This window comes from Pteropus alecto, unplaced genomic scaffold (assembly GCF_000325575.1).
Source record: "Pteropus alecto unplaced genomic scaffold, ASM32557v1 scaffold170, whole genome shotgun sequence".
Taxonomy (NCBI): domain Eukaryota; kingdom Metazoa; phylum Chordata; class Mammalia; order Chiroptera; family Pteropodidae; genus Pteropus; species Pteropus alecto.
Window position 1 is genome coordinate 633,220 of NW_006429634.1, and position 25,690 is coordinate 658,909.

Genomic DNA, 25,690 nt, shown 5'->3' on the forward strand with positions numbered 1-25,690 from the left:
CCTTAAAATGTATTGTGGTTCTAGGAAAGTGTTCTTTCTTATGAGATGCATCCTGACTTTAGGGTGAAATGTCACCATATCTGCAATTTTCAATGCTCATCAAAATTTTTAGAAGTTTATACATATACATATTTATCTCAGAGAGTAAATATGGCAAAATGCTAACCATTGGGAATTTAAAGAAAGAATATAGGGCTTTCATTGTACTGTTCTTTTAACTTTTCTGTAAACTTGAAATTTTCTTTAAAAGTTGATGGAAGGAAAATAGAAAAAACTTATACAGAAAATGTACTAGGCTTAGAAAATTTAAGACATTTTTCTTTGGTTAATTGTTTCTTCTGTTCACTGCCAGAGGTTAGTTTTTCAATCTAATTTATAAAGAGGCCCTAACCCCACCCAGGCCTTATCTCACTGACTCATTTCTCCCAACAACTTCCTTTCTCATGCACTGAAGACACGTTGGTCGTTTTTTTGTTTGTTTGTTTTGGTTTGTTTTTTTGCCTTTGGTTGTTAATTCTAAACAATCCAGTTTCTTTTCCTTCCTTTTTCTCTCTGCTTGAGTGTGCACAAGCACTTTCACTGACATTAGTATCTCTGCTGGAGTGGGAGTTTCTGTACACCCAGGCTTAGCTAAAGCAAGTGAACAATAAGCCCCTTCTATTTCAGATGAGAGCCAGGAAAGGAAAAAGAGGATAACTTTTATGCTGTTTTTATGTTGACTAGCTCCAGGATTCCTTCTTTCTCTCTCTGAGCATTAGTCTCTGTCAGCTTCTCTCTTCTGAAAAGTCCTTCATTTACATGATCTGGTGTTCTTGAAATGATCTCTTAAGGTTCAGGCCAGTTGTGTACCATGACAGAGTATCTTTTGTCTCATTTTCTCCCTCCCCGCAAACGGAGGGACTCCTACCCTGCCTTTTGCTCTAATTGGCTGCATGCCCACATCCTGGTCTGAAAGTCTCCTCTCTCCCTTTCAGATGACCCAGCAGATGGCTGGGATGAACTTCTGTGGAGCCAATGGCATGCTGAGCTATGGACAGTCGATGAGCGGCGGAAATGGACAGGCAGCAAATCAGACTCTCAGCCCTCAGATGTGGAAATAAAAACAAAACACTTGTATGGCTGCCACTCTCCTCTGCCCAATCTCTCCCCCTTTTCCCTCTTTTCCCAACTCTTTCACCCCACCCCCCTTTCCACCTCTCTCAGTTTGATTTAGAAATTGCTCAATCTGTCATTTGAGGTTTGGCATTCTGCCCAGCCCAGCCACTTCCCAAACACGTAGACCTCTCTGTTGCTTTATGTTGTACATGTTCCCTAGCCATCCTGGCTTCCTCCCCAGCCTCAGCCCCAGTCCTCTCCTGCACCAGCACCTTAGGAATTGTGGGCAGAAGGCACTTAAACCGCAGGAGGAATGTGCACACCTTTGAGTACCTCTCCTGCAAAGTTAAACCTCCTGTTAGAGTCTCAGAAGGGTCTGTATGCGTTGTGTTTTAGGCAAAGAGGACAGGGTTAGAGGTACTTCCATATGTGTTAATAAGCTATTTCTACATGTTTAAATTATTGGTTGAAGAGGAAGCCATCATGCTCCAATGATTTATGGGAATGAAGAAAGTACTGAAATCAAATTAAATACTTCTTAGGTCTTAGATCAGGTTGGCCCTAGCCCTGGGAGGAGGCAAAACCCTATCTGTGAGGATAAGCAAAAATATTACTCTACTGTGCCCTGAATTGCTTTTTGGATCTGAGGCTTCAGGACTCGCTGCTTCAGTCAGCCTTTATTAGCACCAAAGACTGTGAAGGTCCCAAACAAAAATGCACACCCCTTTCCCTGCCTCTGTCCTGCCTGCAGTAGGAACTGGCTCAGTGGCTGGGGGGCCAGCCCCTCCAGTGAGAATGCGGAGCTTAACGTATGTACTGTGCGCACGCGCGTGTGTGTGTGTGTGTGTGTGTGTGTGTGTGTGTGTCTGTGTGTGTGTTTTTCTCCCACTCCCCATCTGCTCTAGGTATTATTTTTTTTCTTTCAGTTTTAGGTTTACAACAGAGAGGAGTTAATTTATCAACAGCCAGTTTTTCGTGAAGTTAAACAAGATTGCAATCTCATTGATGGCTCCCTTCTTTCTTTCCCCTCCCTCAACTTGCCAATCACTCTTTCATGCCTGTGTTTCCTGCGCTGCTCTGTTTCCCTACCTGTTCCAGGTGTATGAGGCAGAGAGCCTGGACAGCTTTCCTCTCAGTCATTGTTCACCCTCCTTGAAAATTAAAAAAAGAAAACTTTGCTTAAAAGATTTCGTCCGTGGGAACCACAATTCCTGGTTGCCTTTTTCCTGTGTATGTGTAAATTCCTTAATAAATATTACAGGGAAGGACTGTGTGCTCGCTGTTACTATGTGTCACTCTTGGAGGTGGGTGAGTTCCACCCAAGTTTTCGGCTTTGCTTTCTGTATTTTAAAAAATTCTATATGGGGCATGCCCAAGGGCCAGGCCTAGGATCAGGCAGTCAGAAAGGAGACCTTTCTCCATTGGCGTCTAGAGTTGTGATCTGAGAGAACTGTGGAGATCTGTACCTGCTAGAGTCACAACACTGGAACTTGAAGCACTTTTTTCCCCTCAGATAGGGAAACTGAGGCCTTCCCTTCACTCCCCTCCCTTCCCCCCTTAGCCCCCCTTTACTCCCTTTCCTCCTTTTTCCTCCTTCCCACCCTTCCCTCCCTTCCTCCTTTTCTCTGAGTACATCTTTTGAATACGTCCAGATGTGGAAGGATAGCACAATGGCTGAGAAAGTGAGCCTGGGTCAGGCTGCCAGTGTTCTTATCTCTTTTTACTCTGTGACCTGGTTAAGCTACTAAACCCCCAAATCTCAGTGTAAAATGGGGCTAATGGTAACACTTAAGGGAAAATGAAGCAATTCCTGTGGTGCATGTAACACAGTGTTGGGCACTTAGGACACAAATGTGAGCAAGCAAGTATTACATGCCAGACCTACGTTAGGCATTAATGCATTCAACAGATGTTTAATAAGTGCTTACAATGTGCCAAACACTGTCTTAGGTTCTGAAATAAAGCAATGAATTAAACTCCCTGATAGCATAGAACAGTGTGGTTAAGAGAAGTGGACAATAAACAAGTAAATAGATTATTTCATTTTGGGCAGTAATAATTTAAGGTAAGACAAGGGCAAAGAGTGGGTATGGGACCATTTGAATGCAGGTAGTCAGGAGGAGGTTACATTTCAACTGAGATCTGAGTAAGCAGCCAGTGGTGTGGGGCTTCAGAAAAATGCCGAATAAGGGTGAATGTCTGCATTGGGAATTGTTTGGCTGGAGGTATAGGTTTGGGAGCTATCAGGGTACTGATGGTTTGTGAAGCCCTGAGACAATATAGTGTCACCTAAGAAGGCATAATGAGAAGAGGACTGAGCCTTGGAGCCCATCAGCTTTTAGAATTTGGGACGAACAGATAAATGAATCAGACATAGTCCCTGCTCTTAAGAAGCTCACTCATGAGGCAAGACTTAGAATCCCTTATACATGTTCAAGGTGAGCTAGTGGGGCACCTCACCTGTCAGGGAAATCTTAAGGACAGTGGCACTTGAGCTAGGTGGAGAGAGAGAGTAATTAACCAGCAGGTAGGGTAGAATTGGGAGAAGAGTATTCCAGACCCACAGCAGTTCCATGTGAACAAGACAGAGAGCCCTTCAAGAGCACAGAACAGTCAGAGAAGCACAGCAATTCAGTGTTTCTAAGGTACGATCTGAGTCGGGGTGTGGTGAGAAGTGAGACTGAGGTGGGGTTGGGCCAAATTCAGGGGGCTTCCTATACCTTAGGAAGTTTAGCCAGAAGTGTGGTAAACAGTGGAGTGGCATGGTCAGATTTGAGTTTTAGGCAGTGCTGAGAACAATAAGAGAACGAGGCCAGATCTAGGGGACCAGAGAGAGGGCTGTGGTAGGGGTACCGAAGGATGGCGCAGCTAAGAGCAGCAATTCATGAACTGCTTATGAGGCATGTGAGATGCTCAAAGGTGTTCCACAACAAAGCTAAAATAAGTTTGGGAAAGACTGCATGTTATATCACCTCTTGAACATCTAGAATATAATATCCAAATAGTAATGTCTCTGAAAAGTCCTGTGGTAAAGACTTTTTCTTACTAATTATTAGACTTTTTTAGAATGATTTTATGTTCACAACAAAACTGAGCAGAAAGTATACTTCCCACATACCCCACACCAGAGTGGTATATTACAGCTGACGAACCTACATTGACTCGTCATCCCAAATCCATAATTTACATTAGGGTTCACTCTTGGTATTGTACATTCTATGAGTTTTCACAAATGTATAATGACATGAATTCAATGTAGTACTGTACAGAATATTTTTACTGTCCTAAAAATCCTGTGTGGTTTGCTTGTTCATTCCTTCCTTTCCCTTAGCTCCTGGCAACCACTGATTTTTTTTTTTTTTTTTTAACTGTCTCTATAGTTTTGCCTTTCCTGGCATGTCATTTGGTTGGAATCATACAGTATGTAGCCTTTTCAGATTGGCTTCTTTCATTTAGTAATGTGCTTTTAAGTTTCTTCCATGTCTTTACATGGCTCATTAGCTCATTTCTTTTTAGTGCTGAATAATCCATTGTCTGGATGAACATTTATTTGTTCACTTACTGAAGGACAGCTTTGTTTTCCAAGTTTTGACAATTATGAATAAAGTTGCTAAAAACATTTGTGTGCAGGTTTTTGTGTGGATATGTTTCCATTTCATTTGGGTAAATACCAAGGAGTGTGATTACTAGATCGTATAAGAGTATGCTTAGTTTTGAAAGAAATTATTGAAGTTTGCCAGAGTGCCTGTACCATTTTGCATTCCCACCAGCGATGAATGAGAGTTCCTGTTGCTGCATGTTCTCACAAGAATTTGGTGGTGTCAGTGTTTTGGATTTTGGCCCTGCTAATGTGTGTAGTGGTATCTCATTTTAATTTGCAGTTCCCTAATACATAATATTGAGCATCTTTTCATATATTTACTTGCCATCTGTGTTTCTTCTTTGGTGAGGCATTTTATCAGGTCTCAAAATAGCTACCCAGTTGTCCTAATGACAGTTGAATAATCCATCATTACTCCACTAGTTTGAAATGCCACTTTTATAACATTAAATTTTAATAATCAAATCTTCCGATTTCATTTCACTGATTTATGAGTAAAATTTGGTATTAGTTTTATCTTATTTTCATTATTATGCCTCAATAATACAAGATAATATCTTCTATTATATTTGTAGGGCAATTGATACCAATTATATTGATAGAACAAGTCTGACTTCATTATTGTTGGAAATTTTTATTGGCCATTCTGGAACATTTACCATTCCACATAAATTTTAGAATCAATTTAGTAAGAAGAAAAGTTGAGATTTTGATTTGGCAGCATCAAAGTAGAGGAAAACTGACATATTTAGAATGTTCTATTCAATTCTTGAATTTGGTATATGTCACTCTTCTCTCCATTTAAATCAATAACTTTTATAGTTTATAATGTCTCACAGATTTCCGATTTATTCTTAGCTATATTTTCCAATTTTTTATTATGAAAATATTCAAACAGAAAAGTTGAATTTTACAGTGAACATTCACGTACCACTCCCTAGACTCTACTATCAACATTTTACTATATTTTATGCTGTGTTTTTGTTGAGTAGCACACAGGAGCATAGAATGCCCGGATTCATCACTCGCAAGCTGCATGATGCAACACAAGTTACTCAATTTTTTCAAATCTCAGTTTTCTTATCTGCAAAGTGGGACTAATAATAGTACTTACCTCAAGGGGTTGTTATGAGGACTAAATCAATTAAAATATGTAATGCACTTAGAACAAAGCCTCATACTTTGTAAATACTATATGCTACTGTATTAGTCTGCTTAGGCTGCTACAACAAAATATGAGACTGCGTGGCTTTAAAAAATTTTATTTTCTCGCAGTTCTGAAGAATAGAAGTATCAGATCAAGGTCTGGCAGGCTCAGTTTTTGGTGAGGGCTCTCTTCCTGGCTTGTAGATGGTGCCTTCTTGCTAAATCCTCACTTTCCTCAGTGCCTGCACCTTCAGAGAAAGAGAGAGTAGGAGGGAGTGGAGGAGGTTAAGACAGAGACAGACACCCCTCTGCTTTCTCTTCTTGTAAGGACACTAATCCTATGGTATTAGGGCCCCATCTTTATGATCTCGTTTAATCTTAATTACTTTCTTCTCCAAATACAACTACACTGGGGTTTAGGGCCTCAACATATGAATTTGGGGGAGTGGGTGGAGAGACATTCAGTCCATAACAGCTAGCAACTATATAGTTTCTATATTTCTAAATTGCTATTTTTGTAAGCTATTGACGTATATATTTGGGAAGATGTATTCCTATTTTGTTGGGGAGACAAAATCCAGCAATAAAATGCCATTACGGTGTGATCATTTTGGGGAAAAAAAAAATGCATGAAAAACCACTGCTGGCTGTGTGTGTGTGTGTGTGTGTGTGTGTGATGCATGAAAAACCACTGCTGGCTCTCTGTGTGTGTGTGTGTGTGTGTGTGTGTGTGTGTGTGTGAGAGTGTGTGTAGGTAAGTGTGTGCACCAAATGTTAACAATGATTATTTCTGCTTGGTGAGATTATAGGTAATAATTAATGCTTTTTGTATTTCTTGGCATTTCGGAAATACAAGGAAAGCGATTTACATAAGAACTTGCTGAATTATAGAACAAAAAACTATCTGATCATGGTATTCTTTTAGTAAAACATTGGATTCTACTCCGTTTTCATTCTTTTTTCATATACTTATTCAGTGACAGTGGTATGGATTCCTTCATACCAATGTTTCCCTTCTGTCAAGGGTTTCAAACTTCCCCACAGAAACTCAACATTCCTATTCTCGGCAGAGGAGAGCTGGTTCTATTTCGTAGTCCCTGTATGGGGTAGGGGAACAAGAACACAGGCTCCGGTTCTCCTGCAGAAGCGGGGCTGCTTGCCCCTGTTCGGATCCGGGATGTCACAAACCGAGAGGGACCGAACCGCACGACGAGCATCCCGGGAGGCGACTGCGAGCTGCCCTAGAGGACGCTGGGAACCACGCGCGGAGGCCGCGCTCGCGCAGGCGCACGGGCCGGGACCGTGCTACGTGGGAGTGTTTTAGCGTAGTGTGGACACCCGCTGGCCGGGGCGGTAGGCCGAGGGCTTGGGCTTGCGATCCGAGCCGATGAGGGGTGAGCCGGAACTCTCCGGGGTCTGGGGAGGAGACGAGCAGGGGTGCGCCGGTTCTGCCCCGCGGGCGGTCACCCGTGGCGCGCGGTGAGCCTAGAGCTCCGGAGTCGGGCTCAGACAAAGGCTGCGAGGGCAGGGCCGGCCGGTCCAGCTCTGGAGAAAGGTTCAGCCTCTCCATTTATCAGGGAGGAAACAGGATTAAAGCGGGTACAGGATTTGCCACAAACGACAAGTAAAGGAGCTGGGATTCAAATCTAGATCGTTTTTGATCCCAAATCTCAGACTGTTTTACACATACTGGTGCCTGAAACAAAGAATTGGGTTGTACCCATCTACTCATGCTTCACTGAGTCCAGCACCGTGTTTTGGACCATGTGTGTTGTGTATATCCACGGTCTCCATGTATCTTTTGTAAAAAAATTGTTCAGTGATTCGTGCAAGTTCTAGAATTCTGACCGTGTGATTGAGGCTTCTAGATTCTTTGCTGACTCTAATGTTTTCTGCCCAGCATCACCAGGGGACGATCGAGGTCGCTGCTTAGCTGCTTAGCATAAATACCTGGAGCCTCCACCTGCCTGCTGAGGAGACAAATGGAGCTCAAGATGGGACGTGTGCCTTGAGAGCCTTGACATTAAAAGGTCCAGACTCCGGATTTTGGTACTGTTATGTTCCCTAGGTTCCTGAGAGGGAGGTCACCGATACAACTGTGACGCTTCCTTTTAGTTTACGGCAGTTTCCTCATCAAAAGTGGACAAGCCCCATCAGGACTCTCTGCCTTGTGGGCTGAGGCCAGAGAGTCCCACGGAAAGGAAGAGAAGGAGGGCGGATGTCATCATGCTGCAGCGGCTCCTGATCACCCTGCCCACCCAGGCCCCCACCTGGGTAAAGTTGCACCATCCAAGGAAGGCCAAGGAGGGGGCGCCCCTGTGGGAGGACGTGACTAAGATGTTTGAAAGAGAAGGTGAGAGTAGACTGATGGGTGGGAGGGAGGAAAAACAACATCCTCTAGTGTGAGAAGGAAGGTAGACTCCTGAGCAAAAGCATCTCCTGGGGAGACAATTGGGTAAGAGGTCTCTGGAGGTCTTGATTATGGCTCCTGGCCTGGGGTTTTCCTGAGTAGTCATGTTCAACTTAAAACCATTATTTCAGTGTCATGGCTGTATATGTTATTTCTTTTCATCTTCCCCATGGGTGTGTGGAGCAGGGAGGACTTGCCTGATTTTCCATATTTTATAGTGAGGAAATGTGAATCAAACAAGAGACCTAGCCAGGTAGTTGGTGGCTATGTCAGAAGTAGAAGGCAGCAGGGAGAGTACCAGGTGAGTCCCGAGTATCTTGTGCTGGAAAGCAAGAAAAAGCTCAAAGATTAATGGACATTTATCACATGGATACAAGAGCCAGGTTCAAGGGGCTTCTACTGGACAAATTTGACGCAGTTTAAGTGTCCAAATTGATTGTAACACCTTGAATAAATAAAATTCCTTAAGTTCACGATGACATTAAAATAGAGAAGGAAGGCGGGGAAACTCATTTGCCAGCATTGGTGGTGATTAATACACTGATTTCTTACTTTGAAAATAGATTATTATGTGAATGAAGGATGCAATTTATCTTGCTTGTTAGATCATTTCCATTTCTCGAGGGAAAGTTTTTTACAGAAAATACCTGCCAATAATAAATATAGAAGAAATGAGAGAATATTTTACTGTAAATGAAATAATTGAAAGATTGATGGAGAACAGGATATTCACAAGGTATCAGTTTTGTGCCTACACATTATTTGTTAAATGCCAAGGAAAGAACATACTTTTCCAATGGTGAGATCTAGTAGTCAGATCTTAACCAAGTGTCCCAATAATGGGATAAACTGGCATTTTGCACCTTCTGGGTAATATAAGGGACATGGTATCACTCATAAGGTATTCTTGCCAAAAATGTTTAACCTGATCCTAAATTAAGCTTAAAGGCGAACTTCTGGTTTAAAGAAAATACAGGGAATGGAGAAATAAGATAAACCCCACCATGAGGATACAGTCAGACTGTTCTGGTCTCTAAAAAAGCTAAAGTCCTGGAAAAGGGGGAAATACTATTCTAGAGTAAGAGAGACTAGAGATAACAACCACTTTGTGTGAACCTTGACTGGCCCCAGGTTAGGAAAAAAGCCATAAAAAAAGACAATTTGGGAACAATGGAGGAAATCTGAATATGGACTGAATTTTTAGATGATACTGTAGAGTTAAAAATGGTATTGTGATAAATCATATTATGGTTACGCAGTAGAAGAATGTTATTTGAAGTGTTTTTGGATGAAGTATCACGATGTCTGTAACTGCAAAACAGTTTAGAAAAAAATACAGATGGATGAAGCCAATATGGCCAATGTTAATAGTCATTGAATGTAGATGGTGGATATATGAGTGTTCGATATTCATGATAAAAAGTTGGGAAAAAAATACAAGGACAATGATTTGTGTGCCTTCATTCCTAATTTGTAATTTAATACCTCAAATTCAGCTGCTATTTCTTGGATTCTAGCAACCTGGCAGGGTGTTATGTTTAACACTTTAAAAGATGGGGAAAAATAAACCAAATACAGTTTCTACCCATATCCTCATAATTACACTCAATTGAAGGAGATAAATATAAAAACAAATATAATAGGCAGCCTGGGATAGATACCAGAGAATAAAACCAAGCCTTGGGGGAGTACAGGGGAGAGGAACGTGTCTTCTTTTTAAGGATGTCCTGAGAAAACTTCACTCGAACTGGTCCAGAAGGATACCTCAGTTTTTCAGTAGTAGGACCCTGGGGGAAAGTACTTGAGGTGGGTGCTATCCAGGTATGTTCAATGAATGGTGAATAGGATGATGTGGGGGAGTGTGGCCAGTGGATGAGGATGATGTTTAGAGGGAGATAATACTTGGAGAAGCAGTTTTGGACTGGTGGTGGAGGATTTTGAAGCCATGGTGAAATGTTTGGATTTTTCTTTCTTGTCAGTGGGAAACCTCTGAGGATTTTTGGATAGAGGCGTGGCCTGGCAGATGGGTGCTTTCGGACTAGCACTGACATTGAGAAACATTAATCCCCAAAGCAGTGCACTGCAGATCCTCGTTAGGGAGGTTCCAGTCTGCTTTGGAGCTGTTCTAAATGTCCGTCTTCTTGAATGTATTGAGGGAGGAGCCACATTAGCAGGTCTGCAGACAGTTTTTTGATTTGGGCGATCTGGGAGATACAAACCTCATAGCTCTTTTCCTTCTCTAGTTCTGCTATCTCAGAATGCTAATGAGACTCAGGGAGAAAGTTTCCAGAATGAAGTGACCCCGGGGCCCTCTACAACAGAATCCCAGGTGGGTCGGAGTTTCCTGTCACTTTCTTGAAATTGTTTCTCAGATTTTAAGAGCCCTAGACTTTGCTTTTCTTTGACTTTGACTTCCTGGCTTGGATTTTCTTAGCCTGTTTGAAACGAGGCTGAACCCATTGATTTCACAGGTAATTTCCCCACCAGTAGTAACCTTCCTCAGGAATCCTCTTGTTTCTAGCAAATCTCTAGCCATTTATGCAACGCATTTAACAATTATGCTGGCGGGGGGGCGGTGGGTGGGGGGTAAAATTTTATTGTGTAGTTCTTACTCTTAAACTTCAGGGATGTCATCTGGGAAAAAGAAAAACATTGTAAACATTTTAAGTGGCATTTTAAAATGAACAGAATCAGATTCTGGTATTCTTGGAGATGTATAAACTTCATTAATGACCACTGAGAGAGGATTTTTGGTCATATCCTGGAGCACAATGTAGCTGAAAAGAGAAATGAATAGAGAAGCTACTAGTGGATCATGAAAGGCAACAACTAAATAGGCTGAACAGAAAAGGAAAAAAAACTTCTAAGAGTAGAGTAACAGTGTCCGTATATCATAAATGAGAAAACCAGTGGCACTGACAAAGCTCTGTGCTCCCAAACCCCAGAAGCATAGGGAAACTCAAGAAAATTATAATCAGAGAAAACCAATATAGAAGATACTATTATAGGACAGAAGTGTTTATTTTATTTTTAAAAATTTTTAATTTTTTTATGACATCGATTAACGAAATCCAGTAAGTTTCAGGTGTACAATTTAAGAGTAAGGCATATATATATTGCATTGTGTGGTCCCCTCCCATAGTTAGATTTCTTTCTGTCACCACGTATTTGACCTCTTTCACTCCATCTATATCCGTCCTCCCCCCTTCCCTCCCGCTCTGGTAACCACTAGTCAGTTGTCCATGTCCATGAGTCTCTGTTTGTTTGTCCTGTTCGTTCGTTGCTTTTAAGTTTATATTCCACATATAAGTGATATCATGTGGTTTTCAACTTTTTCTGTCTGGCTTATTTCGTTTAGCATGATTATGTCAAGGTACATCCATGAGAAGTGTTTTAAAGTGGGGCGTCTTAGCTTCCAAAATCACATGGTACAGGATTTAGTCCCATGTGTTTTACCTTCCTGAAATTGTTTGTCATTTGTTAAATGTGGATGCTAATATCAGCCTAATAGGTATGAAATACATTATTTATAGTACATAAAAAACATTAAAATAGTCTCCATACTTAAGGAATTCGTTATTATCTGAGTCTTCTGGCTTTTGAGTTCTCTTTGCATTTGGGAATATTTTTTTTAAATAGCTATCAAATGGTTATTAAATTTGTGTAGATCAAATATAACAGGCTCTTGTACTTTATAATGCAGAATGTCAGCTTCCATCAGGGAATCTTCCTTACTAAGTGTAATTCCTGCACTCTCCAGAAACATGCTATTCTCACATACTTTTCTTACTAACAGAAATACCCAGCTACTAATTTTTTACTCAAGCTGAAATGTTCTCATTTTCACTAATTCTTTCAGCCCAACAGTGGTCTCTGTCTCTTCTTATGGCCTTTGCCCCTTTTGAACTCTCCTCTTTCTCAAATATTTCTGATCTTTATTGTCCTTAATCTAAATTACTACACAATGTTCTGTGACCTTCTTTAATATTTCATGAGTATTTTGCTTTCTGCCAAGTTTTAAGTTGCAAAAGACAGCTTACATGCCCTAGGCATTGTTTTTGTAACCTCCAGCAGAGAATCATCAGCCAAACAGTTTCCAAGAGAGTGTCCAGGAAAACTTGACTAGAATCTTAAAAGATTAAATAAGTTCAGAACAAATTCCTGAACTCTGGCTGAAAAGGAACATATTTGATGTTCTAGGAACTGTTAACTTTCAAGGACATATCTGTGGACTTCACCCAGGAGGAGTGGGGGCATCTGGCCCCTGCTCACCGGAATCTGTACCGGGAGGTGATGCTGGAGAACTATGGGAACCTGATCTCAGTGGGTAAGGATGGGTCCCCCTCGTAACTAGAACCTACCTATTGGAAGAAAATCTTTATTTCTAAGTTAAGTGCTATGCTGGGGCTTTAGGTTCTCTTTTATAGGTTTCTATACCAGGTCAGGATTGCTGTGGTCTTTTGTGCCCTGGTCTTTGTACTCCACCCTTTAGAAGGTCTGAATACCAAAGAACTCTCTTAAATTCTTGAGATAGCTTTTTGACCTCAGCACATACAGTTTTTTCTTCTCCATGAGCAGGATACGAGCTTTCTAAACCTGGTGTCATTTCCCAGTTGGAGAAGGGAGAAGAACCCTGGCTGACTGAGAGAGAGATTTCAGGAGGTCCAAGTTCAGGTAAGAGTAAGACAGATGGGGTCTTTGTCATGTTTGCCAGAGAGTTCCACTCAAAAGCTGCTCTGGGCTGTGAGGAAAGGCTGAGGCCGTTAGAATGGAACTCACAAGAAACCTGATTACCACTGTTACCTGTTTCCTGCATTTGCCTCTCCTCATTAGTTTCTCTGGAGTCAGAGGAAGAGACGCCTTTCTCGTCAGGGTAAGTCTTCTTTACCATATCTCCTGATCTGACTTCCATGATTTTCTTGCTTTCTCTAGCATTCCAAAACCTACCCTGATCATAGTTTCTTTCTCCTGTACATTCAGGTATCCACGGATCTCTCCTCATTAAATACAGTACTCTTCACTGGATTCTCATGTCATTTTATCATAGATTTCACTTTCTCTCATGATTCCATTTAAAATTTTCCTACTACATTTTATTCTGTGATCATAGCTTCAATTCTGATTATCTTTTTAATTTGTGTGACTTAACTTTTTATTTCAGATAATTTATGACTCTTTAAGAAATCGCCACAGAATTCCTTACCAAATCTTGTGGCTTTGTCAACTTCTAAGAACAGTAGTAATGATAGCTATTTAATGAGCTGGCCTCTGTGAGTCCTGTGCCTACTTTAGCCTCATCTTACAAATGGGGAAAAAAAGCTCATAGAGTGAGAAATTTGTACAAGATCACTGAACTACTACTTGGTGGAGCCAATATTTGAATTCTAATCATTCTGACTCCAACTCTACAGCTTGTGTTCTTATGGCACTATTCTACAGGCCAGCATTAGGTTATATAGACTTCATCACCTTCTCGGTATTCTTTCCTCCAACAGCTAATTTAATAGTTTTGTCTCCTCTGTCTTATTTCTTTCTCAGTGCTTCTTATCAATATCCTTTTGATACAGGTTTATCCTTTCCACCTTTGCTAGGATAGGCTAAACTACCACAGCAAATGGACTCTAAAATTTGTCTCAGATGGAATAGGAATTTCTCACTTATATACTGGTTTGTTGGTTCAGTGGACAGTTCTTTTCCACCTGGTGAATCTGGGACCAGAATTTCTTCTGCCTGGTGGCTCCAAAATCTCCTAGAGCCTCCTCATCATCTGAATTTAGCCAGCAGTAGGATAAGTGCAAGGGGAGCTCATTTGGGAGTTTCGTATGGGCCAGCTGGAGTGGTTCACATCACCTTCACTCTCCTTCACTTCATGGGGGAGACCTTTGTCACTTAACTCAATCAGATTCAAGGAGGACTGGGAAATATATATAGTTGTATATTCAGAAATATATATAGTTGTATATTCATGGTAAAAGGGGGCCTAAAATATATATAGTTGTATATTCAGAAATATATATAGTTGTATATTCAGATTGTGGCAGCCAGCAGTCTCTGCCACAATCTCTAAGGAGCCCCTGTCTTTTACACTGCAATTCTGTTTCTGTACAAACTCCCACAAATGAATTGTGATGGTTTCAGCTATCCCTTTGATACCTATATTCTCCATATTTTCATCTCGGTCTTATACATTCAAATGAACTCTATTCCCATATATCCCTGATATTTAGGACATCTCTATATAGATGCACTGTTGTCACTTCAAACCCAGTACATTAAGTAACAGAAGACATATTCTCTCCTAAACAAGTGTCTCATCCTGACTTCTCTTGTTCTTTTAGTTTCTAATGCTAGAAATCTTGATATCAGCAACAATGAATCATGCTTTCTACTCTGTTTTCTCTGCATTTCCCATGGTTTCTTCTTTGATATTACATGTTAGATCCACTTCTACTCTTCATCTCTGTTGAACTTGCTAAGGCAAGTTCCCATCATCTCATGCCTATTACTGTGATTTTCTAGTTACATTTATTGATGTCTTATTTTCTTTCTCTGAATCATTTTGATTGTTACTGCCAGATTTAACCACTCAAAATATATATCCTGTTCTTACCCTAAAAAGAAAGTTAAGTAACTCCTTATTCCCCGTATTAAGTAATCTAAACATCTTCACTTGTGTTTTAAATCTTCTCCAAAAGAACACTTTGTATCTGCTATTACTAAAGTGAGGTTAGAAATCCTGGGGAATAAGATTGCACTGTGAACAGGAAATAGCGTTTTAGGAAGGCAGGGTCTGAATGGAAAGATAGGAAAAGAGTAAAAATCAGGGAAACATCTTCATCCAAAAATGTAATAGAAGATTTATCTCTGTCCTTTAAGATTTTACAACACAGTTAATATTTTTGCACAAATTGAGACCATTTTTCACCTCTTATATAGGCAAAAATTTTGAAGATTGATAAAAATCCCGTGAGTTTGCAGGGAAAGGCACTCACATTCACCGAGAGCACACATACCCACGACCCAGTAATTCCTCTTTAGTAAATCCTATGAAACACTAGTAGGAGTGTACACAAATGTATGTATAATGGGAAAATGAAAAATTAGATAATTAAAATACTATTTTTCAGTAAGGAAAAGTCAAATTATGATATATTCATTAAGTGTAATGCGGTCGTTAAAAAGAATGAGGTAAATATAATAAATACATAGACATGGTAAAAGGGGGCCTAAAAATATAGACGAGTTAAAAAACAAAACAAAACACATACAGAACTATATGTATACCACAATCCCTTCTTTGTGCAAATGTATATATGTGACCATATATCTGTAAATGCAGACATTCCCATCACATGTTGTTGAGAAATCTCTGAACAGATGCCATCCACAATCCTAAGAGACTGGAGGGAATGGGGATGAGGTTGAGAGAGGCTACCCCATTTTAGTGAATCAATTCCTATATTATTTAATGTTTTATTTTAAGGTGTAAAAAATATGAGATAAATACTTTAAAATTTTTAATAAAGAAAATTTTGTCATAGAAATATGGGCTTGACATGATATGGTGTTAGAATCCTGTCTTCCTTAATCTTATCTCTTGATTTTTGCCCTTACACCAATGCTTGCTTCTTACTCCATTTCCTCTTGCAGTTCACATGGTTGAACTCTCCCAATTTTTTAAAGTCATCTCTTGACAGCTTCCTTATACCACTTCCTCACTTCCTTCACATTAGCTTTCTAGGTGGAAGGATCACATTTAAAGTCCAAGCTTCCTTACCTAGTATGTTATTGTTTTTCTCTCCTGTTCTTACTATGGCCATTTATTTTTTAAAATGAAGTGAATATGGGTCATTTGTATTTTTGGATTTCTTTCAGACTTGGAGAGTAAAACAGAATCCAAAGAATTAACCTTAAAGAATGATATTTCGTGGGAAGAATTACACCATGGCCTGATGCTGGAAAGGTCCACAAGAGGAAGCACCTTGTATTCCACATTTGGAAGAATCACCAGACGTGTTAAGTTAGAAAGTCACCAGGAAAACCAAGGAATGGGTGAGGGGCAAATCCCCTTGATCCACAAGAAAATGCTTACTCAGGAGAGAGGCCAAGAATCTAACAGATTTGAGAAAAGTATTAATGTGAGTTCAAAAGTTATTCCAGGACCAGTAAGTCCTCCAAGAAAAAGAGACCATAAATATGACAAAGCTAAAAAGAGAAGTAGATACCATTTAGATTTGATTAATCATTCAAGGAGTTATACGAGATTGAAAACCTTTGAGTGTAATATTTGTGAAAAAATCTTCAAACAGCTTATTCACCTTACAGAACACATGAGAATTCATACTGGTGAGAAACCTTTCAGATGTAAAGAATGTGGAAAAGCCTTTAGCCAAAGTTCATCCCTTATTCCACATCAGAGAATCCACACTGGTGAGAAACCCTATGAATGTAAGGAATGTGGGAAAACCTTCAGACACCCATCATCTCTTACTCAACATGTGAGAATTCATACTGGGGAGAAGCCCTATGAATGTGGTGTATGTGAAAAAACATTCAGCCAGAGCATTGGGCTGATCCAGCATCTGAGAACTCATGTTAAAGAAAAACCTTTTACATGCAAAGACTGTGGAAAAACATTTTTCCAGATTAGACACCTTAGGCAACATGAGATTATTCATACTGGTGTGAAACCCTATGTTTGTAATGTATGCAGTAAAACCTTCAGCCACAGCACATATCTAACTCAACACCAGAGAACTCATACTGGAGAAAGACCATATACATGTAAGGAATGTGGGAAAGCTTTTAGCCAGAGAATACATCTTTCTATTCATCAGAGAGTACACACTGGAGTGAAACCTTATGAATGCAATCATTGTGGGAAAGCCTTTAGGCATGATTCATCCTTTGCTAAACATCAGAGAATTCATACTGGAGAAAAACCTTATGATTGTAATGAATGTGGAAAAGCCTTCAGCTGTAGTTCATCACTTATTAGACATTGCAAAACACATTTAAGAAATACCTTTAGCAATGATATGTGAAATACGTTCAACATCAAAGAATCCTCATCTTGGAGCAAAAGCCTTTAAATCGGTGATTTTCTGACTTAGATTTCAAAAACCAATATTTTCATTGGTTTGACCCAAAGTTACAACTATTAATTTTGCCATATTAAAAAACCCACCTATTATTAACAGTGTTTCAGAAAAGAAAGGCGTTTTAATATTTAAACATATAGGAAAGATTTAATCATAAAGAACAGCCCTTTATATTAAGTCACCTTTGTGAAAATCTCCCAAATTTGTCTTTATTTTTCTCATTTCTCTATAGGCCAGTGGAAATTTCATCATGGCAGGTCAGTGATCTGGGGACTGGCTTTTGAGAATCACTGTTTTAAATATCCCTTTAATGAATCAGAGCAACTTTTACTTAGACCTTTATATGGCTGGAAGAGGTATAAATAAAAATATTCGTTGGCTCATTTCAAGAAGAAAAAATGTTAAAGGTAGTTATCTAAAATTGATTGATAACCTACTATACATGAGATACGTAAAATATTCATAAGTATGTTTTATGTATATATACACGTATATATATACATACATACATAAGATATATGGTTTCTTATGAAGAAGAATTGGCAAACTTTTTCTGTAAGGGGCCAGGTAGTAAATAGGTTTGTTAGGTGTTATGGGCCATAAGGCCTCCGTCAGAAATGGTGAACTCTACCATTTTAGTGTAGAAGCATCCAGAGATAATGTATGATCCAGGGTATCTCAGCCTTGGCATTGCTGATCTTTTGGGCTGGATACTTTGTTATGGGCAGCTGTCCTGTGCACTGTTTATCTCTGGTCACTAGATGCCAGTGGTTCCCCCGCCCATAGTGACAACCAAAAATGTCTCCAGACATTGCTAGATATTCCCTGGGGATTAAGATTGTCCCTAGTTAAGAACTTAAATGAATGAATGAATGTAGCTGTGTTCCAATAAATTTTATTTAAGAAACAGATATTGGGTTATATGTAGTCCAAAGGCTGTAGTTTGCCACTTCTGCTATAGATTATGTAAGTGACTAATAATGGCAAGAAACACATTTAATGTCAAATTACTATGTTTGTGTATATATCTATGTCACAAGTCTTATGTCCTTATCAATTCCTTTTGTATTTTGTTGCAAGAATTTTAAGAAATCACATTTGTAAAGCTGTTGTGGAAGCTAGGTATTATTTATGGAGATATTTATGAAGACTTCAGTGTATAGTGATGCTTTTTTTTTGTTCATAGGTACTTTGGGATGTGTCTCTAAAAAATAAGCACTCATTTTTAAGACAGCCACAATGCCGTTATTACACCTAAAATTATTAGGCCATAATTCCTTAATACATATTGATGACTTTTTGAAGACAGATATATTGAGATCAGTGGTTGCCATTTTAATTTTTTTACTTTTCCCTTTGATAAATGTATAGTATTAGATTTGAAAATGTGCATTCTGTTGATTGGGAGGGATTTAGAGGTAACCCCCAGAACAACACATCTAGAGACCCACTAAAGAGGACCAGGGAGAAGGTGACTGCAAGGACCATATTGAGGCAGGGAAGTATGAGGGAGGAAGTGGAGGAACCGACTCATAGTACTTCACTACACTTAATAGATAATGCATCCTTCTAAACATAATTGGAGATAGGTCAAATTCAGCTTCTTAGGTGGCAGAACAATTCAATTGCCTGAGCATTGTGTGAACTATCAAAAGTAAAGCTGTAAATCTGGACTATAACATTATCTCTAGATTTTTTGTATTACTACATTTACTTTCTTTCTTAACTGGCTTCTAGGTCTTAAGTCCTTGTATGACTTTGATGGTTCAAAGGGAAGAGAGAATACACACTGTTCCTTATATATGTTCTATCATGTTTCTGTGGTCTTAGGTTTCCTAAGAGTTTGGGGTTTTCTAATGGCTTCTTTCAGGACAAGGCATGACAGGCACTTTATCAACAGTCCTTGTCTCGGTAATCTCATATAGCCTTATGGCATAAAATACAATCTCTATTTAACTGTCAAATTCACATCTCCAGCCCAGACCTCCCTCATGAGCTCCAGCTTTGTTCCTGACATCGGGCCTTTGCACTAGCTATTCCTTTAGATGTCCTATACCCTTACCTTCTCGAACTTTGCTCAGATGTTGTGTTTTCACTGAAGCCTATCCTGATCATGCTGCTTATACTTAGCATCTCAACCTGTTCCTTACTCCCCAGCTCCAATATTCCTAAACCACCTTAATTTGCTCTTTTTTTTTTGTTACCACATATCACCTAATATAATAGATATTTTTACACATTTATTGTGCTTACAGTTTACTATTGTCTCTCCCTACTAGTATATAAGCTCCATGAGGGCAAGGATCTGTTTTTTTCATTGATGTATATCACATAGTAGGGACTCGAATATTTGTTGAATTGTTCTGATTTGAACTGCTTGAATTATGTATCCCTGATAACAGCAGAGAAAGGTGATACCTATACTTTCCTATGTAGATTTTGTAGGCAAGATCTTTCTGTTTCTTTCTTTTTTTTTTCTCTTTTGCTTTGCAAATGGATGCAGTTTATAGGCCTCTAAGAACTATGAATTATAACTGACATACTTTTAAGATGGCAGGGTATTTTTAAATTAATTTGCCAAAAATGCAGTTAAATATGGCTGATTAACAACATAAGCTTACCTTGGTTTTTTAAGCATGAGTGAATAAAAAGCTAAGGGTGGGTAAAAGACAATACAACAGCAGACAGGAGATGTCAACATAATTTTGAAGAAGAGTGGTTACTGATTTAGCATAGCCTACAGATAAGTATACGGGCAAGAAGAAGTCCCTGGGAAGACAGGCCTTGGAGACACTGGGCATCATGGAAGACGAGGGGCTGAAAATTGGAATTGGTTGGAATTCTGTAATTAGATCCCAAGATCCCCTCACCTACCCCATACAGCAGGCTGCTACACACACATTCCTCTCTCATCCCTTTCTCCGTTCCATTACCACTTTCCCTCATCTCGGAGGAGACTAGAAGTTTGTTCCCTGGAGAAGGACCAGAGTTGCTCTGGAATCAGGGACACCAGAGACAGTAGAGACCAGGGGTTAGATGCAGGGCTGGAAAGGAGACTAAGGCTACATGGGAACTGTAGGGGCCTCATCCACTTTTGCCAGTGAAAGCCAGGCTCCACCCCTTCAACAGTGTCTACCTTCACAGACTGCTGAAGGGTCTTCACATACTTAATGGGCTAGGGATCCCAGTGGGGTCTCTCTTTATAAGAGCACTAATCCCATTCATGAGGTTTCCACCCTTATGACCTAAGCACCTCCTAAAGGTCCCACCTTCTAAATATCATATTGGGCATTAGGATTTCAACATACGAAGTTTCAGGGGACACAGATTTTCTGACCATAGTACACCCAAATTTATATTTCCAACTCCAAACTCTCTCTGCACTTCAGACTCTTAATTTTTAGTGCATAGTTGACTCCTGGATGTGTATTAGGCATCTCAAATTTAACAAGTCCATTTCTGAACCTGCTCTACCTCCAATGTTTCTTGTTTCCATAAATGGGGACATCTACTTAGTCAGACTCATCCTTGACGCCTCGAACTCTACATTAAATCCATCAAAAATTCTGTGGGCTCTATCTTCAAAATATATCTTTTCTCATCACCTCCACTACTACTACCAAGTCCAGTACATGATTTTCTCTCACTTGGATTATCGTGCACTTGCATCCTCCATGGTTCATTCTCCAAATAGCACCCAAATGATTTTGTTAATATAGAAGTAAGATCATCCTGCTTCTCAGTTCAAAACTCTCAAGGGCTTCCCATTTTTTTTTTAAAATAGATCCAATGTTCTTACTATAGTTTGTCTTAATATCACATTCCTTGCAAGTCGATGCACATGCCCACAAGTGCTTCCACCTCAGAGACTTTTGCCTACTGCTAACATGCTCTTTCTCCAGATATCAACATGGTTCACTTCCTGTCTATCAGGTCTCTGTTCAAATAGCATCTCATCAGAGGAACTTTTCCTTGATTACCCTCTATAAAATATCTCCCCACTTCTTATAGTTATTCTCTTTTGGGTTGATTATATTTTATCATTCCTTTCACCCTCTTTACTAGTTTGAAGTTAGGTACTCTACTTCTTTTAGTGGTTGCCCTGAAAGTTATAACATGCATCTGAAAAAAACTTTATTAAATTATAATAGTCATACAGATAAACGCATACATATGGCTATCTTGATGAATTTCAAAATTAAATACGTCTATGTAACCAGCTCATAGATTAAGAACAGAAATTATAGCATTTCAGTCATTATTCTCCAAAGGATAATGTCTAAAACCATAGGTTAATTTCACCTGTTTTTGTACTTTATATAAATGGAATTACATGGTGTGTATTCTTTTGTGTCTGGCTTCCTTTGCTCAACATTGTGTTTGTGTGATTCATTAATGTTGTGTGTAGTTGTTGAATGTTTATTTTCATTGTCGTGTGTACTCCATTTTGTGATACCGAAATATTTATTTACCCACTTCACTGTTAATAGGCATTTGAGTAGTTTCCAGTTTGGGGCTAATATAAAGAGTGTGCTATAAACATTCTAGTATTTATGTCTTTTGGTGAACATATGTATGCATTCCTGTTGGGTGTATACCCAGGAATGGGATTACTGCGTCATAATGTTTGGCTTTAGTAAATACTGACAAATGCTTTTCCAGAATAATTGTACTAATTTATATTCCCACTAGAAGTGTCTGAAATTTAATTGGTTCTTAATTTTATCTGGGTTAATTTATCAGTTTTTTCTTTATGTTTAGCACTTTTCATCCCATGTAATAAATCTATGCCTATTGCAAGGTTATAATATTCTCCTACTATGTTCTAAAGTTTCATTGTTTTACCTATCACATTTAGCTCTGCAAACCATCTAGACTAATTTTTGTGCTGTAAAGTAGGGGTACACATGAATATCCAACTGACTCAGTACCAATTTATTAAAAAGACCTTCTTTCCCCCACCCTTGTCATAAATCAGATGATGGATGATCAATGTTTGTGTCTGAATCTGGATCCTGTTCTGTTCCATTGTTCAGTTTACCTATTATTTCACCAATACCTACCACATTTTCTTAATTACTATAATTTTATAAGAGATTTTTATGTTCAGTAATAGAAGTATTCTAGCTGATGTACATTTTTTTACTTATTTAATGTTATAAAATTAATGTTAATGAATACGTCTACCCTCCTCCAAGATAGTCCTTAGGGTACTTTAACTTAAACTTAGTTTAATGTAATTAACACTTAAAATGTTATATTTTAACTTAGGATATTTTAACTCCATCCCCTTCTGACCTATGTGCTATTTTTCTTGGGTATTTTAATTATATCTTTTAAAACCTCACAAATAAAAAATTTTTAGTCTGTAAATGCTCATTTAGATTTAGTTATATATTCTGGTTTCTTTGTTTTTCTTTCCTTTTTGTATCTTTGTGCTTTCATCTGGAATCATATTCTTTCTACCTGAAATTCAACCTTGAGAATTTCCTTTAGTATAATCTTCTGCTGGCAAACTTAGTTTTTATTTGTCTGAAAATGTCTTTATGTCACTTCTATTCTTGAAGGATTTTTTTTTTTGTTTACTCTGCACTGAATAACTGATTGTCAATTATTTTCTCACAAAACATTGAAGATTTCATTGCATAATCTTCTGGCTTCCATCATTGCTTTATTGCTGAGATAAATTTGCTGTTATAATGCCACTTGTATTAGTCACCAAATTTTGCCACTGCATTAGTTAGCAATTGCTGCATAACAACTCTAAAACTTATTGGCTTAAAAAATAAACATTTTTTAATCTCACAATTTTCATGGATCAGTAACTCAGAAGCTGCTTAGATGGGAAGTTCTGGCTCAGGATGCAGTCAATATGAAGTTGCCATCAAGACGTCAGCTGATGTTAGAGTCATCTGAAAGCGTGATTGAGGATAGAGAATACACTTCCAAGATGGCTCACTCATGTGGCTGGCAAGCTGATGCTGGTTATTCAGCTGGCTTTCCTCAGAGCAAGCAAAGAGTATGCAAGGTAGAAGTGGTAATGTCTTTTATGACTTACCTTCTGAAATCACACACAATCACTTCCCCATATTCTATTCTTTAGAAGTGAGTCTGCCTCACATTCAAGGGAAGAGAAATTGATCTCTACATATTAGAGGGAGGAATGGATGTATTTTAAAACCACCACAGCTACTTTTAAGATTTTCTCTTTGTCTTCGGTTTTTTGAAGTTTAACTATAATGTGTCTAAGTGTGGATTTCTTTTCATTTATCCCATTAGGTAGTTATTTGAGTTCTAATATCTGTGATCTGGTTGGTTTCAAAAGTACTGAAAAAAATTCAGCCATTATCTCTTCAAATACTGTTTCTGCTCTAGTTTTTTAAACTTATGCTAGACCCCTTCTCACTGAATCATGTATGTCTCTTATCCTCTCTTCTGTATATTCTACCTTTTTGTTTCTCAATGCTCTATTCTGGATAATCTCTTCTGACCTACTTTCTATTTCATTTATTCTCTATTCAGCTATGTCTACATATCCACTGAGTTCTTAATTTTGTTATGGTATTTCTCATAGAATTTCTATTTAGTTCTTTTTTTATACCTGCTCTATCCCTTTTTATAGTTTCCAGATACCTGCCCAAACTGTCTGTTATCATTTATTTCTTTGAACAAAGAAAATAGAAATTATTTTATAGTTTGCATCTGATAATTCCAAAACAAGTTATTTTTGCACGTCTTTTTCCGTTTATGTTTCTGATGAAACATTCACCAAAAATAGTCTAGTTTCCTGTGTACCTGTTTATCTTTAATTCTGTACTTAAAATTTCTATGATAACTTTTGTGTAGGAACAATTTAAGGCCTAAAAATATAATGCTTTCCTCCAGTGAGGATTTGTATTCGCTTTTGCCAGTTATCTATCTGGTGACATTACAGTTAGAGACCACCTGAAACCAAGACTAAGACTTAAGACAGACAATTTGACCCCAGCCTGTAAATTCCTCTCAAGCTATTCCACTACCAATTCATCCTCATCCTGAAGGTGTAGCCCTTTGGAGTCCCAGTTATTATACAGAGGGTCTTCTATTTTACTCCTTACACATTGTGTTTTATTTATTTTTTTCTCCTTTGAAGTACAAAAGGAAGATCATCATTTTCCAGCTAGCTAAATGCCTCAGGGCAAAAGCATCTTCCAGTGTTCCAAGTTGGATTACCTCCTTGGATCCTGGCTTTCCAGCTTATGGCCTGGTAATTCTATCTTGCCATCTCTTAGACACCTTGTTATGGGCTGAATTGTGTGTCCCAAAATTCATATGTCAAAACCCTAACCCCCAGTACTGTATATTTAATCACATATTTCAGTGATTAAACTTAATCACTTTAAAGAGATAATTGAGTTAAAATGAAGCGTTAGGTTGTGCTCTAAACCCAACTGACTGGTGTCCTTATAAGAAAAGGAAATTTGTGCACACAGACACCAGGGGCACGCAAGTACAAGAAGGAAAGACCATGTGAGAACACAGGGAGGAGAGACCAGGTGAGGATACACAGAGAAGACCAAATGAAGACACAGTCATTTGCAAGCCAAAGAGAAAGGTCTCAGAAGAAATCAACTCCGCTGAGACCTGGATCCTGGATTTTTAGCCTCCACAACTGTGAGAAAATACAGTTCTGTCATTTAAGCCACCCAGTTGGTGTTATTTTATGACAGCCCTAGCAAATTAACACACACCTCTAAGAACATTAATATATATATGTATGTATGTATATAAGCATTATATATATAAGCATTATATATATAAGCATATTTTATATATAAACATTTATCTATCTATCTATCTATCTATCTAGCTATGTTCCAGACTTATTTTTTATTATTGCTTTCTGAGGGGAGTTGTTATAAATATCCTAGCCCACTATTAACAGAAAGAGGAACTCCAGTTATCCTCTGTCCCCCACTCTACACACTGCTTTCCTTTTCCTCATAACCCTTATCACCTGGGATATTATTTTTTATTATTATTATTTTTTTTGTCTATTTAGTCTCATTGGATATAAGATGCAAGAAAGCAGGGACTGCATTTTGATAACTGCTGTATCCTCCGACCTTGTAACAATGCATGGCAGACCTAGGCACTAAGAAGACAGTTGAATGAATGAATGAATGACAGAGAAGGGGCTTCCCCACTGGAAGAGCTCCCAGTCGCGTAGTCTCTGGGGACCACTGTCAGAAAAAGTAAGGCGGTCTGCTTGGGTGGCCACCGCCCCTGGGTCTGGGCAGCCCTCGTGGGCGCGCTCCGCCGGATCCGGGTTTCCGGGTTTTCGGGCGCTCCCCGGCA

At 38.9% G+C, this 25,690-nt stretch overlaps 2 protein-coding genes across 2 annotated transcripts in view; both read left to right on the forward strand.

The window, feature by feature from the left end:
• Positions 1 to 2,364, forward strand: part of SMAP2 (small ArfGAP2) — a 39,323-nt gene extending 36,959 nt beyond the window's left edge. The window contains exon 10 of the mRNA XM_006903974.3: positions 975 to 2,364. Coding sequence (XP_006904036.1) covers positions 975 to 1,100 — 126 coding nt within the window. The 3' untranslated portion in view covers positions 1,101 to 2,364. The remainder of the gene's footprint in view (positions 1 to 974) is intronic.
• Positions 2,365 to 8,003: 5,639 nt separating this feature from the next.
• The window catches only part of LOC102887120 (zinc finger protein 721), a 30,217-nt gene continuing 12,530 nt past the window's right edge, over positions 8,004 to 25,690 (forward strand). Inside the window, exons 1-5 of the mRNA XM_025051840.1 lie at positions 8,004 to 8,195; positions 10,496 to 10,581; positions 12,453 to 12,579; positions 12,831 to 12,926; positions 16,128 to 17,295. Of these exons, the coding sequence (XP_024907608.1) occupies positions 8,069 to 8,195; positions 10,496 to 10,581; positions 12,453 to 12,579; positions 12,831 to 12,926; positions 16,128 to 17,295 (1,604 nt within the window). The 5' untranslated portion in view covers positions 8,004 to 8,068. The remainder of the gene's footprint in view (positions 8,196 to 10,495; positions 10,582 to 12,452; positions 12,580 to 12,830; positions 12,927 to 16,127; positions 17,296 to 25,690) is intronic.